The 15,480-nt window shown below is 37.0% G+C and overlaps 1 protein-coding gene across 2 annotated transcripts in view; it reads right to left on the reverse strand.

The window, feature by feature from the left end:
- Positions 1 to 87: 87 nt before the first annotated feature.
- Positions 88 to 15,480, reverse strand: part of RASGRP1 (RAS guanyl releasing protein 1) — a 38,066-nt gene continuing 22,673 nt past the window's right edge. Inside the window, exons 7-18 of one of the 2 annotated variants that reach the window (XR_005954558.1) lie at positions 14,287 to 14,460; positions 13,447 to 13,563; positions 11,483 to 11,758; positions 10,229 to 10,309; positions 9,479 to 9,583; positions 8,370 to 8,479; positions 7,578 to 7,722; positions 6,823 to 6,859; positions 6,106 to 6,252; positions 4,509 to 4,882; positions 807 to 3,148; positions 88 to 436 (exon numbers count right to left, since the gene is read on the reverse strand). Coding sequence is in view for 1 of the 2 variants with exons in the window: in XM_041460130.1 (XP_041316064.1) it covers positions 3,014 to 3,148; positions 4,509 to 4,882; positions 6,106 to 6,252; positions 6,823 to 6,859; positions 7,578 to 7,722; positions 8,370 to 8,479; positions 9,479 to 9,583; positions 10,229 to 10,309; positions 11,483 to 11,758; positions 13,447 to 13,563; positions 14,287 to 14,460 (1,701 nt within the window). In the remaining variant the exon portion in view is untranslated. Of the gene's footprint in view, positions 3,149 to 4,508; positions 4,883 to 6,105; positions 6,253 to 6,822; positions 6,860 to 7,577; positions 7,723 to 8,369; positions 8,480 to 9,478; positions 9,584 to 10,228; positions 10,310 to 11,482; positions 11,759 to 13,446; positions 13,564 to 14,286; positions 14,461 to 15,480 lie in introns of both variants that reach the window. The other variant, XM_041460130.1, reaches the window with a different exon arrangement.

The raw sequence follows: 15,480 nt of genomic DNA on the forward strand, positions 1-15,480 counted from the left end.
GGGTCTCAGGTAACAGTCAAGGAAGATGAGTATAGTTTGTATAGACTTCTCTGAGATACAAAATCAGAGGCAGCATGAAATGCAATTTTAATATTTTTCTATTATAAATATTAAACCAAAATCTTAACAATTTATATAAAATATTTACAATCTGTACATTTTTCAAACTTCTCAGACAGCATTAAACTTGAAGTTGCCATAGAGATCAGTTACAACAAACTAACAGATGCTGCTAGAACAAAACCGTATTTCCAAAACATATGAGCTAATCTAAAAGCAATTGTATTTAACCTGAATATAAACTGTAGCCCTGCCTTGTTAATTATGATACTACTCAATCTATTTACTTTTATCTTTACACAATCAGAATTCACGCTTAAAAAATGAATGAGGAATGGTGCTTGTTCTCTCTGCCTTTTTGTAAGTAGAGCTGGACCTAGAGAAGGAAGAGTGTTTTCATTTGACTTAGCCATGACAAGATAAATTTCAGTATCACTGTTTGATAACATGACTTCTAAACAGTGCTTTTAATTGTGTCCCTTTTTCCTAACATAAAGCAGCTTGAAGATTAACACAAAGGCAAGTGATTTTTTTTTTTTTCTGGGCAGCATTGTCATTTTTAACAGTTTCCCTGTAGTCAGGTTCTGCTGTTAAGTCTTTCATGCAGGAAAAAGGACATCCCAAAAGAAAAGAAGGGACTAAGAGCACTTCAGAGAAAGAGGGGGAAACAGAAAAACAAAAAAATGAGGGAAGAAGGAGATAACTGTTACGGGCTTTGGGCAAACAGAGAACCTGAAGGTACTTACAAAGCTCCGAAGTTATCCAGGTATCAGCTGACTTCTTTGAAGCAGGAAGTTTTTAGCACACATGAAGCACTGCACACTTGTTCTGCAAGACATTCCTGCATACAGATCCCTTTTAAATCTCAGATTGAACAAGCAAACTTTACAGAGAAACATTAAGTTAGCGCTTAGTACTGTACAAACCTGTGGTCATAACTCAGTCTGGAGTATTAAGTACCTAGTTATACAGTAGCCTTTGGGCCAGCTGCTGATAGTAGGGCATTTTCCTTTAAACTACAAGGTTTTGTTCATGATCGCCACATTCCATCATAGACAAAGTATATGTATATACACAAATTCAAATCCAGAGTTTAGACCACCAGTGAGCACTCGGCTGTACAACAAGATTTCTGTGTCTTAGCTGCTCCTCTGGGGCATTTTTTAAATAAGTGAAAATATATTCAACTTTTTATCTTGCTTAATAGTTGTAGAAACAGACTTTTATTTGTTAAATGCCTTTTAGAAATATACCTTGCTGTAGTTCCCTGAAGAGAGGACAAAATCAAGAAGCTCACAGAAAATGGGCAAACCAAGGGTGCAGATGTGAACTGACAGCCATTCTGATTGCTTCACTGACCAAAGTGCAATTCCACCTTACTTGTTAATAATTCAGGTTTAGTGTATGAGTTTAAAAAGCTGCACAGAGCTGTTTTTTTCCTATGCATTTCAGTTATTTACAGAAATGTTACAGAAAATCCACTACTACTACTACTCCTTCCCTCCATTTGTTTTTACTTATACATGGCATTGCAAGCACAATCCAATTTCCAAGCAATTTTGAATCACTAAACTGGCAAGTACTTTCAAATTAATTTTATAAATAAAGCATTCATATACTTGATAATGACTAAATTGTGGATGGAATGTATATTTATGCCACTTTGAACACAAAGCACAGATGCTATTGTCACTGACTAAATTTCAATCTATAATGGAACTGGTAACTTAGAAGTGTTGAGCATTACATGGACTTTTTTTATGGTGTTTGTATGTGTGATGACAAATACACAGCTGTAAGTGTACAGATCTCTTGGAATGCAAATGGAATTTTCTAATTGGCTATTTTGACAAGTAGATTTATCAGTAACTTGAAAGACTATTTTCTCTTAACAATATATACACTTTGTGTCTTTAAGTTACCTCCCTCGCACCTTTTACTATACAAAATTTACAGACATAGGAGCACACTCATCTTGACTTAATGTAAAGTGCATGTGAAATCTAGGAGAGAGAAAATGGAGAAATCTTGTTAGGAGCTCTGAAATACAGTAGCTATTGCACAGGGCTTGCTGTCCAGTTTCTCTCATAATATGGCTCTACAGATTCTGCTCAACAATGGCAACAATCTACTTTGACGTGAGAGAAATATAATCAACCTTGTCCCATATCTACTGTATGTGGACAACAAGTTACTCCTTAAGCCAAGTAAGAGGAATTAAATCTTCCAAGTCATGGCATGGAAGCAGTATTCAATGTCAAGCCTCTATAGTCTCACTTCTGTTACTTTAATAAAGGTAAGTGTTTGAGCAGCAGAACTTCTAAAGCTCTGAAAGATGTTTTAAAAATTTGTCAGTTTATCTTAAAGTGTATGGATCAATCAAATATCATTAGCTTGGCTACTTTAATTTTCTTGTTAAATTTTTGGAGTTAAATGTGACCATTCACTTCATGTTTTTAATTGGTTGCAGCTCCAAGAATGAATTATTTTTCTTAATATAGGTTTTCTACAGTTTTAATTTACTCAGCTTTATCACACATGTTTCTATAAAACTGAGTTGGGCCAAATTTGAGGTGACCCAGTCTTATGAATATCTACATTGTCAGAACATTTGTACAGTAAGGCATGCCGCTGGCAGCCAGGTAAGTCACTGGAAAATCAATATGGTCTTCAACATGAACAGAGACTTCAGCAACACTCTCACTCCTTTTAAAAGCAAACCCAGAAGATACTATCTTCCATTGCACAGATAATGCTGAATTACCTTACAAGGTCAAAATTATTTTATACATTTGGGAGTGCATGTTTAAAAGTGAAATGTGTTGAGTAAAGGGAACATTTCTGCTTGATATCCTTCAGATTCTCTCTCCATTTCACTTGGTAAGCAGCTTTATCACAGCCCCTCTTTCAGTCTTACATTCTTCCATTCCATAGGAGATTTTCCTCTCATCTGCTAGGAGCAGTCTCTGTGTTGTAGACTGTCAACTACATGGTTTCTTTTCTGGATTGTGAGAGATTCAATTGTTTTGTGTGCCTGTTCCAGCTGGATCTTTAAACCTTCATTGTCTGCCTTTAGAATATTCCTTTCCTAAACAAACAAGAAAAAAAAAAATATATAATTGTATTTTATAGTGCAATTTTTTGAGGACTGTCTGGCTGTATATTTAGGTTGACTGCCATAAAAATAAATTTGTGTAGCTCTCAAAAGAACCAGTAACTTATCTGAGTATTTCCACAGTCCCTGCTCTACCCTTTGTGTATGCTCTGGCAACTTTCCACCAGCTGGTATCTGAGTCATGTCCACAACCTGCACTTATCCACCCCCCACTGCACCTCTCATAACAACAGCAGTCTGAGGAAACAACAACACAGGTCAGACTTTACCACTCTACTGCTGCAGAAATTGATGTACCAGAAACCATTCATTCATAACATCATCTGCTGTTTAGTAGTTGAGGTCAGGAGGGAGAAAGGGCAAGTGTAAATTACAGGGCTTACATGAATGGGACATTTTAAAGAATGCTTTTTTACAAGTTCCATCCATGCTTCACATCCTTGTTGTATTGAATATACTGCTGATTGAAAGGGAAGTGGTTTGTACTGGAAGATTGTCTTAATCTTTGTCTTAATAAACCACTCATCTTTGATAAAACGTGAGTTCACTTTATCAGCACCAAGGGATATTTTGAAAGTTAGAGTCATCATTGAAAGATTAGACAGTGTGGTCTAATCATCACAGAATAGTGATAAATATTGAGTAAAAAGTATGAAAATAAGTCTTTGTTCCTCTTAATTATAGCTGGATCCATCCATTATTTGCTCCTTTGGAATTATAATAGTCTCTAACCTGTCTGGAGAGGTGTTTGTACAAACCTGAATTTGGGCCATGTTTGAGGTGACACAGTGTCATGGATAACTCAGCTTACACTTTAGAGTAAGCTGAGACACAACAGGGCAGATGCAGGTGAAATCTAGCAAGAAGCATCATGTCTGTTCACAGTAATATTTCTTGGTGGTCCTTACACTCGTCAGTTGAACAAAAGCAGAGCTCCCTACCCTCTCAGCCCCATATATCCTGTCATTTGGGGTAGCAGAGGCCACCAAAATCAGGAAGAAATTCATAACTATGTTCCTAATTTTATGAAGTAACATTCTGTCCTGAGTGATTGGATTATGTTCACATTCTAGAACACACAGGGATCACTGTGAGCATAACAACGGCTTCAAAGCCCTATACTAGAACTAAAATTTATCATTTAAATGAAGTATTGCTGGAAGTTAAAGTGGCTAAGACTTTATGATGCCATTCATGGATTGTTTAGATGCAATTAAATTGGGAATTAATTACACTGGAGTAAAGTGACACCTTTCTATCCAGCCACTCCCCACACATCAACCACTTGACCATACTGTTGTGTAAAACAGAATTTGTTCCATCATGTATGTACCTGCTCAAGTTCCTGGTATGAGGGTTTACAGCTGTGATGCTCCTCCTTCATTTTCTGGCTGGAGTCCTTGTTTTCCCATTTAACAAATGCCTTTCTGCGGCCTAGAATTGGGCTTGGAAATGTGGATGCTGGAGCTGCCTGGAGATAAGGATTTTCTGGCATCCTGTGTTCTTTCTTCTCTCTCCGCTTACGAGATACATCACCAGCCAGCAGTACAGGATCAGTCTGTGTACTTTTATGAATCACAGCTGGTTTCAGTCTCACTGAGATTTTCTGAGCTGAGGAGCCCATGAGCATAATGGTTCGATCCTTGCTGTCTTCACTGTGCTCCACTACTTCTCCATTAGGAAAGGTGAATGATCCTTCTTCTTGTCCTTTAAAATATATATGGTCAATTAAGGCAAAATCTTCTCCCAGAAAAGGAGAAACAGGAGGCATGGTAATTAAACATGATTTTAATAAATAAAGCATTTATTCCTTACTGATTTTACATTCATTGCTCTCCAAAACAGGTGTCTTTAGAAGTTTCTCAATGTTTTGTCCCATGAAACAACTCTTAGCCCTGTCTCAGTAACACAGATATGGATCAGTAAGAAGAAAACAGGTGTGGCATCAAGGTCAGCTTGTGAAAAACTTTGATATGGGTAAGAGGTGGTTATTACGTAGTGCTGCAGTCATTTCAGACACAATCACAGAGATGCACATAGTATCAAGAGAAATGGGCTGCACTGAGCTCTACAGATGTGCTAACAGAAAGCCTAGGGTGGAATCCAGCAGTATGAGTCTTAAATATAACACAAAAGATTGATAATCAAAGTGGCAGGAAGCAGATTTGAAGAACATTAAATACAGGCAAAGAGCAGGAAAGAAATTCAAAGAGAGTGAATATGCAAAGAGTTGGAACATCAAAATCAAAATAGAAACAGAAGTAGCCTGGTGCTTTTCAAGGACAACATTCCTTCTTTGGAAGCCTGCACAGTAATACACAGTAAGAAAATGTTATACAGTTTGTTTGATATAAGGAGAAAAGAACAGAGAGGTGTAGATTTTTCATTTCCAATTCTGCGGAAGATGGGCAGATGGACAGGAGTTAGAGATTCAGCTACTGAAGTGGAAAAAATGAAGACAATTAGCTGTTGGTCTTCCTAGCACACAGATACATAGGAAAACTGGCTTTATAAACTCCACATTACAATTTCAGTCAGAATTGTAACAGTGCAGTAGTCAATGTTACACCTTGCTAAAAATCAAGACTTGCTTGTCACAAGGTGAGAGAGTTAAGGAAGCCAGTTAGCTCTTCATGTCACATGGCATCTAGTTCTCATGGGAGCCTGGCAGAAGATTTATTCGTTATTTGGTGGAATTTGTGCACCATACATTGTGTAGTGTGACAAGAGATGTGGAAAGGGAGTCCAGCCTTAGTCTAGAGCAGGAATGGTGTTACTTGATATAAGCTAATATACACCTGTTTCTACTTTCTATGGAGATAAAACACTGCAGTTAACTCACAAAACCTAAAAGGATGGTGTACAACAGGTTTAAAAGAAAAAGGAGCAAAGAAAGGAAAGATTATCTACATATTTTGGTCTTTTCTCACCATGGAATTGTTCTTTAACTCCTACTGGGCAGAGGCTTGAAGCAAGCACAGATGTTGGGCTGCTGTCTGCAACTGAAGTTTTGGGTCTTTTCTTGCACTCTATCACAACCAGGTCTTTGCATTGCTTGTGACAGTTCATCCCACAGTCTGTAAACAAGACAACATTTACATGATTCAGTGGCTCTGGTGTAGCACCTAAGGTAGCTCTGACACACTGTCCTCCTGGGAAGCAAGCAGCCTGGTGTTCTCTCTGTGCATTACCTGTAACAACATACATCTGTAATACAACATCCCTTTGCTATACATGCCTAAAACTCCTTTTCATTATGAAAGTACATAATGGCATCATTCAGTCACAAAAGTGCTCTGACTGTAGCAGCTGCAGAGAAAGCTGGTACCTGTATGAGGAAGAAAACTGCAAAATAAATGTTAGGAATGTGCTGCACAATATTCACAGAGTGGTGATGTTTGTGTCCAAAGGTCTGTTCCCAAACCCTCTGAATTCAGTCATGTCTTGCAAAGCATTAGAGCTGTCAATTACAAGTTCCTTCATCTCTGCATTTCTTCTGTCATACTATTCTTGAATCAGTCCTGTCCTCCATGGGAGGTCAGATTAAATGGGTCCATAGATATAGCCCTGGATCTCAGGAGGATCACAGGTTTTTGTCATTCCCTATCAATTATGGATTAAAATTAACTAAGTATAAAGTACTTTACCTTTGCATCTGTATCCTTGTTTAATGACTCCCCATAGCTGAAATTCAAACAAACAAAAAGCCTATGTATTAATATATTCTTCTGCATGTTTGATACCCCCAGATAAAAAATACACTAAAAGCTCCACTCTTTTCTAAGTTCTGAGCACTTGCAGAATATCTTGTTTTCCTACACTTCTAATCATAACGTCAAAATAGATCTATTTACTGCTTTAGCATAAGGTAAATATAATATTTTATGTGTCTCAATGACAAACAAAATATCTTGAACTAGTCTAGTGAATACATCAGCAGATCTGGCAGTTCCTCGAGACGCTGTGGAGCTGGAGTAGATGGAGAATTCTGCTGTCTCAGCACCCTTGTCTGATCTCACCTGAACGGCAGATTTGTAAGATCCTACCAATCTCTGTTACAACAGTTTTATGAAACCTTCTGTGCCACAGGAGAGGCAAGTCATGTCTGTATCAGGACATGAATTCTAGCAGCTCCAAGGAGTGGAAGGCTCTGCATTTGGAAGTCTTGCCTGAGACAGGTTTGGTGACATAACCAATCCCCACAAGGTATGAACCATGTTTAAACATATTGGCACTGCCAAGAGAGGAGTAAAGGGTACCTTAAACATCTACAGAGAAAGAAGTCTGGTGTTCACTGATGTTTTATATAGATCCATTTCTGTATATGACACAAGGCAATTATGAGATAATAAAGGCATAATTCCAAAGAAAGTTAACATAATTTACTAAAAAGTAAGCTTACAAATCCAGCACAGTTGTCGCAGAAAGTGGGCCTTAAGTAAGTGGTCTCTTGGAAGTTGTGAGCAAAACCAAGTCCTAATTTGGAATAGATTGAGCTAGCCCTCATAAAGTAAGCTGTTATTTCATCCCTGCTAATCAGACCTTCCCTGGAAATAAACAAGAAAAGTTGTTTGTGAGACATAGATTTTGTTAAATGCATAAGGAGAATTAAACATTTTTTCTTCACATTTTATAATAGCAATAGTTTAATGCACAAAAAACTAAAGTGATCTCAGCAATCTTGCCAATTGTTTCCAAAGTATATAGAAGCTTATCTACACACTTAAACTGCAGACTGACAGGATAAATGGAATATCTGCACATGTGATGCAACCTCAAAACTACTTCATAGTAAACCTCTGAATAACCACTACTGTATTTTTCCATGCTCTAATATGTTAAGAAAAATGTTCCTGAATTTATCAAAATATGTATTTGCCAATTCTCTATTTTTAAGAGACAACTTTATCATAGGAAAATTCTTTAGTAGTATATACTGAACATAATTTGAAAAATGTTTATTTTTCTGTTGTCTGTTTTTTCTTCTAAATGAGCTTGGATACCACTGCTGTAAGCCCAATGAAGATGTCATTCACAACACATTTAGAAGATGCTTTTGTCAGTTATGTTTTCACTTCTGTCTGTGCATGAAGAGGATGCTTTTAACACCCTAATGATAAAATACAATTTAAACACAAAACCCCCTAAATCTCTCCCAAAATAGATGCTACAAAGTTGATAAGATGGTACTCACCAGTCCTTAGCCATTACACAAAACGAGAATGGGAAACTGGCAGCAATCTTTTCAAATTCTTCCTGGGAAATGTATCCGTCCTGATCATGGTCATAATTCTTGAAGACAGACTGTGCGAGGTAACAGCATAATAGTTTATAATGAGGATGGTCTCAATTACCACTTTAGAAAGCTTCCTCATTATTTATGGATTTCCTCTCCCATCTTCTCACAGTGTCTATTAAACAGTGCAACAGTTTAACTGCAGTTTTTCCTTGAGACTAAAAAAGCATTATGATTTCTTGGTTTGCAGCGAAACATTGGTAAGTCAACACAAGCTGGACTTAAAGCTTCACACAACAGCAACACAATGACAGCTGTTTTTTAATTGTGCTTTAAGACCATTCTGTCCAGGCCCACATATACAACTTGTACTAATGCTCTCAATTAGTGCTCTCAATGGTGCTTTCTGTAGCCAAATCAGTGTAGCTATTTTATCAGGTCAGTGTTATGAGAAAATCAGTTACAGGACAGAATTGTCAGGCAGACACCTGTTTCCACTTGTGGAATGTACTACTGTTTGTCACTGGTTGCAAGGCAAGGAGCACACCCAGAATAAATTTAGAAATATATTCCAAAACAGCGTGTATCGAAGGATGCCTCACAATATTAAAAGTGCTTAGAAAGAAAAGAGATGAAGCAGGCAAGCAAAGACAAACTCTTTGTATCTCTACCTCTATCAGTTTTGGAATCAATCACCTTACTTAGTAGTTTTCCATAAAGCAGGAGACCAAAAGAAAAAACAATTGCTGCGTGTAACAAAGCCACTGAGAGGCCTCCTGTCAGACTGCATCAGTAACATGATGTTGGAGGCCCTGGTAGAAATGGACTCCCTGGCCTCCTGAAACAGTGACTCTGCAAGTACACAAACCAGCATCCACACCTCCTGCTGGCCCTTTACCCTCTGGAGGAATTTCTGTCTGTGCCTCACAGCTGCTGCTGCTATTTACAGGTAGGCAAAAGTATCTGTTTGTGAGGACAGACGTCCCATCCCCGTATTTTCTCATACCTTGAGATTAAGGCTATAAAGATTTAAAATAATAAGAAATACACTGGCCAACCTTACTTACATCTACCATCCTCTGAACGTGTTTGCTGATGGTTTTTGGATCAGGTTTTGGGGCCACTCCTGAGGCCCAGTCTGCAACTACTGGTGGTTTGGAAGGTGTCATAGGCTGAAAAAAATCAGAAGTACCACATTAGTACCGCATGGAAAGATTTTCAGTACTACACTTCTTCCATTTGTGACAGTGGACTATGTGACACAGGACTGCAGAAATGACCTGTTGGACCCAACATCGTTCTTTTGATAATTACATGGTGCTTAAGCTCTTCCTTGAATTGTTCAAAAGAGCAGTCATTCCTTAAATTGTCACAGTTCACTGACAGCCCCGTAAAATCACCATCTTCTCCATATTAATAAAACAGGAAGAAAACTACCACATAACACTCATGGGTTTCATCATTTGAATAATATAAGAATTCTCCATTTGAATAAAATAGTATCAACTGCCAAGATTAAGACTGATGTCATGTCTCTACACAGCAACTTCATTTGTCTTTGTGTTCATATTATAAAACCTGATACGGTGTAAACTCTGCCATATATTCCATCCTAAACTTCATCATCAACCAAATAATTTGTGCTTTAATAGATTTCACTCACTCTACAAAGCTAAAATGTTTTCAATTTAGCATATAATAAAATAAAATACTAAATTGAATGGAAGAGATAAAATTTTCCTTTTAAAAATCCTGGTTTTAAATTACAATCACTTATAAAAGCCTTCCCTTTGTTAAGAATCTGTAAAGGTCCTTACAGCAGTTCGGTGACTTCGTGGCTCTCGTGCATATGAAAGTTCATAAATTTCATCTTCTGTGTAGTAAAGATCAAGGGACAGCTGAAAACAAACACATTAGTTTAATCCCAGAACAGTCACTACTACTTTATAAACTTGCTGCTGGAGTGCACTCATATTTTTTGGTGCATTACTTTTTAATTTTGATTACACCTAGAAAATAAATGAGCTGCACAGGCGTTCACAATGATTTGAAATGTGTCCAAGTCTACATTACAGACTGTTATTGCCATTATGTGGAAATCTGTAATAGGGACTATTGGGAGCTCAGAAGCTCCTGCATTGAAATGAAGTATTTCTTCTCATTTATATCCTGCCATATACACCCGCATGAAATTATGATCAAAGTTCTACATATTTGTAATAGCTGTTTTTATAAAACATTATTTAGAAGAAAAAAGTACTTGGAATAATTTCAAACAAAACATTTAAAATAAATAGCAGGAAGAAGTAAGTTCACCATTTCACATAGCTGTATTTCAGACTCTGGGCATGCGTGCTTAATCTCACACAAGGTGCTCCCAGACAGAACAAATAACCTCAGGCAGATAAGCATTTTTATCTATTAGATTTTTCCTGAAACAGGGCTTGTAACCAGAAAGTGGAAGCAGACTATCTGGTTTTTCCAAGATGAAATACTTGTTAAGACCAAACAAAACTGAGAAACAAGAAAGGAAGATTTACTCTTTTAACAGAAGGTAGTGTTTTAACTTACTAGGAGAAGCCAAAACTACAGCTTTAACAATGACCTAGGTAGTATCAATTTTTTAGTAGCATGGCACTGACTAGATATGACTGGGAGTGAAATACATCAACTACATCTGACTAATGTTTATGTCAGTTTCTTAAGTATCAGAAGAGACTTGGCTAGAAATGCAGTATCTTGAGGGACTGAACTTTTGTGTGATTTTGTTTTCAACAAAAGGAATCTGCCTTACTGACAGTACAGAGAGTAATACAGTGAAGCAGAAATAAACATTTCCTTCCCTTACAGAAATAATTTGAAGCATACTGCTGAAAGGCACCTCTACCCTTGCTGCCACATAAATCATCACCAATTTTTTCTCTTCTATTCCTGTACATTTCCCCTTTGGGGAAAAAAAATTACAATCTTATGTATTCAGAATTAATTAATTAAGGGAATTCTCTATTTAGTTATTTGATAGGTATATGACATTTTTAATTGGATGTATTTATCTTATCTAACATACTTACTGTAAGCAAGTGAACAAGGTCCATATTAGCCTCCAGGGGAAGTGGCATTTCCTGGAGTTGTATCAGCTCATCTATGTGGTTATACAGAGAATATAGCTTGTACACATTAATCTTTTTGTCCTCCAAGTAGTCTGGCATGCCCTCATAAAGGGATATCAAGTCTTTCAGGTGGACCCCAAGGATTGGGATCTTAAAGTTACTGCACTCGTTATAGGCACGTCGGTAACTATCATAATTTCTGTAAGATGAAAGCAATTCTGTCATTTCATTAAACACCTAAAAATAAAAAGAAAACAAAAAATCAGCACTAGTTACTGTTTCTGTTTTTGTCATACAGCACATGAACTTCCCATGTTATTGTTAAGGAATTTACTCATGAGTCTTGAAAAAAAATTTAAAACTTTGAATGAAATCTAGGTATTCTAGATTTCCTATGCCCATAAATTAGGTACTAATATGTAATTATAGATGGTTAATATATAGCCTAATCTATATTGCTGGTGTCCTTACGCTCCCCATTTAGTCAAATGAAAAGAAATATGATTCTCTTGAATCAGGGGGGTCTGTATGCAGTCAGTCTGTAAGCACAGCACAAGAGCTCTGACATTCATAAGAACAGCCATCTTCACACTCAGATGTGGAATGCATTCCCTGACTTTCAGGACACCAGCTGGAATTGCTGGAGAGATCCTGGCAGTGAAATCCTGTGCTGAGCCATGATCCCATCATGGTATGATCAGAAGTCATACCTGTCTTTTTAAGAAAATTTTTTTCCATGGAATTGAATTAGAATGAGCATCTTGGCTCTTTTATAAAGGCCAAATTAATCTTCAGTCCAGCAGTATAAATATATCCCTTGTTTAAAATTCTACAGGTACAAAGTTGACCCATTAACACAACAAAAGCAATGGACTAAGGTTTTCTCTGGGAAATTCCCGTCAAAGTTCTCCATTTGTAACCTTTACAGACTGTTTGATGTAGTTAAACCTCGAAGTGTGTTTTCAAGTCACTAATTACCAGACTTTTATTACCTTTCTATTAGCACCTGTATACAATTTCTTGAAACATACAGTTATTCAAACGATGTGCACACATGCAGACCTTAAAATTACAAAATTTGAAAAACATGTTTCTAAAATAAGCTTTCTAACTAATTTTATAGATTCTGATAGCTGTAAGCATTTCCAATGGGAGGTCACATTTCAGGTCCCTACTCCAGGTAAGCACTGTCATTTAGGTTGATCATACTGTGATCAAAACAGGCTCATTAGATACCTTCATGGACTCTTTCAGGCCCAAAAAGAAGAAAGTGTCTTATTCTCTTAAGAAGTCTCTTAAGAAGCCACATGAATGCTTAAGAAGCATTGCTAAAAATATGCCTTCCTTCCGTTTTTAATAGCTTTCATTGGTATTTCACAAGAATTTAACAGGAAATTTAAATAGATTCCTAACAGTCCACCATACTATGTGTGCATTAGAGTTCAATTTGTTCAAGTCTAAATTAAATATAACCAGCCAAATGGAATGATCAGATGAACAAAATCAGTCCTTTCACTTAAAGTGCCGAGCTCTGTGCTAGCATTTTACAGATTAAGGATGATCAATGTTACTACAGAAGACAACAGTTTGGTTTTCAAGTGTTCTTGGATCCAATTCTCTGTTTTCACATTTGAATATTATTCTGTACTACTGCATGCAGATGAAAATGCAGCTCATGACATCTGAGACTAAAGGAGAAACCTTAGAGAATCTATACAAGTCTTGAAGAAAGGTGGGGTTGAAACAAGTGTAGGAGTAACTGGTGATGTAGAGATGAAATAATCAATAAAAACCCTTCAAAACCAAAGGAATTTTTGTTCTGTCTTTCCATCTTATCCAACGAAGTAAGGTTACTTTTATTGTGTGCAGTGACAAAAAAAGTTAAAGGTTCTCTTATTTGTAAAACTTAGAGACGCAATACTAACCTTAATTACATCATGAGGAACACATGAGCTTGTTTCCTTGAGCCTGGAAATGGAACTGTGACAGAGACCTCCTATCACTGCCATTAATGTGTTGAAATTCTGCAGCTGGTGGAGTTTCTGTGTCCACATAAAAAAAAAAATCAGATAAATTAAAGGTTCAGGTTGTTCAATGTGCACACCCAAATTTTAATTTCCTCTTTTGTCTTCCTCTGAAGTGTTACAAGTTTGTGCCATTTGACTTCATGTATTTTGGTGATGAGCTATGATTTTACTGGGTGTAACATGAACTTACTTGTTATTATATCAAATATTAAATTTTCAGATACAGTAAGTCTTAAAAGTACCTCCTCAGTGCTTCCCCCTCTTCCCACAGTCTACCACAAGTAGGAAACACTGCCGATTATCTTGGTTATGACTGCAGTTGAATTAGTATGCAAAGAGTACAAACAGGACCATAGCTCTCCTTTTATCCAGAAAGGTGTTTCTGGTGGAATGCTTTTATTACAGCCAAAGCCATCAGAGTTGCTCATGCTTTGGAAAGCTTCACAGCCACAGCTGGGAATCTCACATGCTGATTCAAAAGCAAGTCCAGTTTTACAGTAAAAATAATTTCTTCAGAACGAACATGAGAAAGTGCTGGTGCCATGACACTAATATCTGAACACCTGGTAAGACAGCGCACACGCAGACACACACAAATGCACACGTGGTGTGTATGAACCCGGAGAGCAGTGCCAACACTCCCAGCTCACCCTACAGTAGTAGGATGGGAAGAGCAGAAAAAAGTGCTGCATCAGAGAAAAACAAAATAAACACCAAACATGCTAGATTTTAACTGACCTGTGCAACATGGATAAACTTGATGAACACTTCAGCCCGAAGCTGTGGTGTTGGTCTGCTGAGAACCATTAGCTGCACCCACTGAGAGATACCATTGCAAAGGGAAATTGATCTTTCCATTGTTGGGTTCTCTTTCACACAACTATTCACAATGTAGTTCTGATAGTCTGAGAACTTAAACAAACAAAAGAAGAGTAAATGAAAACTCATATAGTTTCATATGCCTCATGATCTGTGTGTGGACAGAGGTCTGTTTTGTAAATGAAATATAAACCATATTTTCTATACCTGAACTATCCATACAACTAAAATCTGTCCTTTGTAAAAGCTTTGTTAAGTTCAAAACAGGGGCTTCCACTAACTGAATTAACTGAAAACTTCTTTTTGCCATATCTCAGAAGTCTTGGCTCTTATAAAACCCAGGATGAGTAGAACTGGGGTTTTCCTCATAGCCTCAGTGGCTTCCTAGATTCATTGACTTCTATTGGGAAGGTTAAACAGAACTTAAATTGTAACCTAATAACTCAGTAACAGTTTAAAGGAGTTCAGTGTCCAGTTTAGGTATTCTATAGCTGGGGCACACTTCTGAATTAAGCTACACTAATACAAAAAGCAAGCTCAATGGGATTAATACGAAACTGAAATATGACCATTAAGAGGGAGGGCTGCAGATTCCTCAATACTTTTAGTACAGCTTGTGAGGTTATCTTATTTAATCAAGGCAATCTAAAATTGTTCAGTAGATACCTGTAACACATGTATTTTTTAAGCAATTCTTACATTAAGACTAAAGAGAAGAAATAATTTGCTTTTGTTGATGCAATTTTTATCCATTCTGTTCATTTATCCATTAACAAAAATACACAAGAATTTGAATCATCAGAAAATGTGACATGGGATTTTTACATCTATTCTCTACTGTGACCACTAACATCTTACCAAAAACACTCAAAGCTGTAAGGGACATACACTCCTTTCCACAGGAATATGTGGAATAACACTGATCTTTAAGCAAAGGTCAGGCTGTTGTTTGTTTCTTACTCTCCCCCTCTCACCTTCTTGCAACTTTATAATTTTTTTCCATCTGATTAATAAGAATTATTAGCACATTAAAAGCAGATGACAGCAGACACCTCTAGATTTGTCCTTATTACATTAAAAATGGAAGAAATATTAGTAATAATTAGAGCTGTC

This window comes from Pyrgilauda ruficollis, unplaced genomic scaffold (assembly GCF_017590135.1).
Source record: "Pyrgilauda ruficollis isolate IOZ18807 unplaced genomic scaffold, ASM1759013v1 scaffold14, whole genome shotgun sequence".
Taxonomy (NCBI): Eukaryota; Metazoa; Chordata; class Aves; order Passeriformes; family Passeridae; genus Pyrgilauda; species Pyrgilauda ruficollis.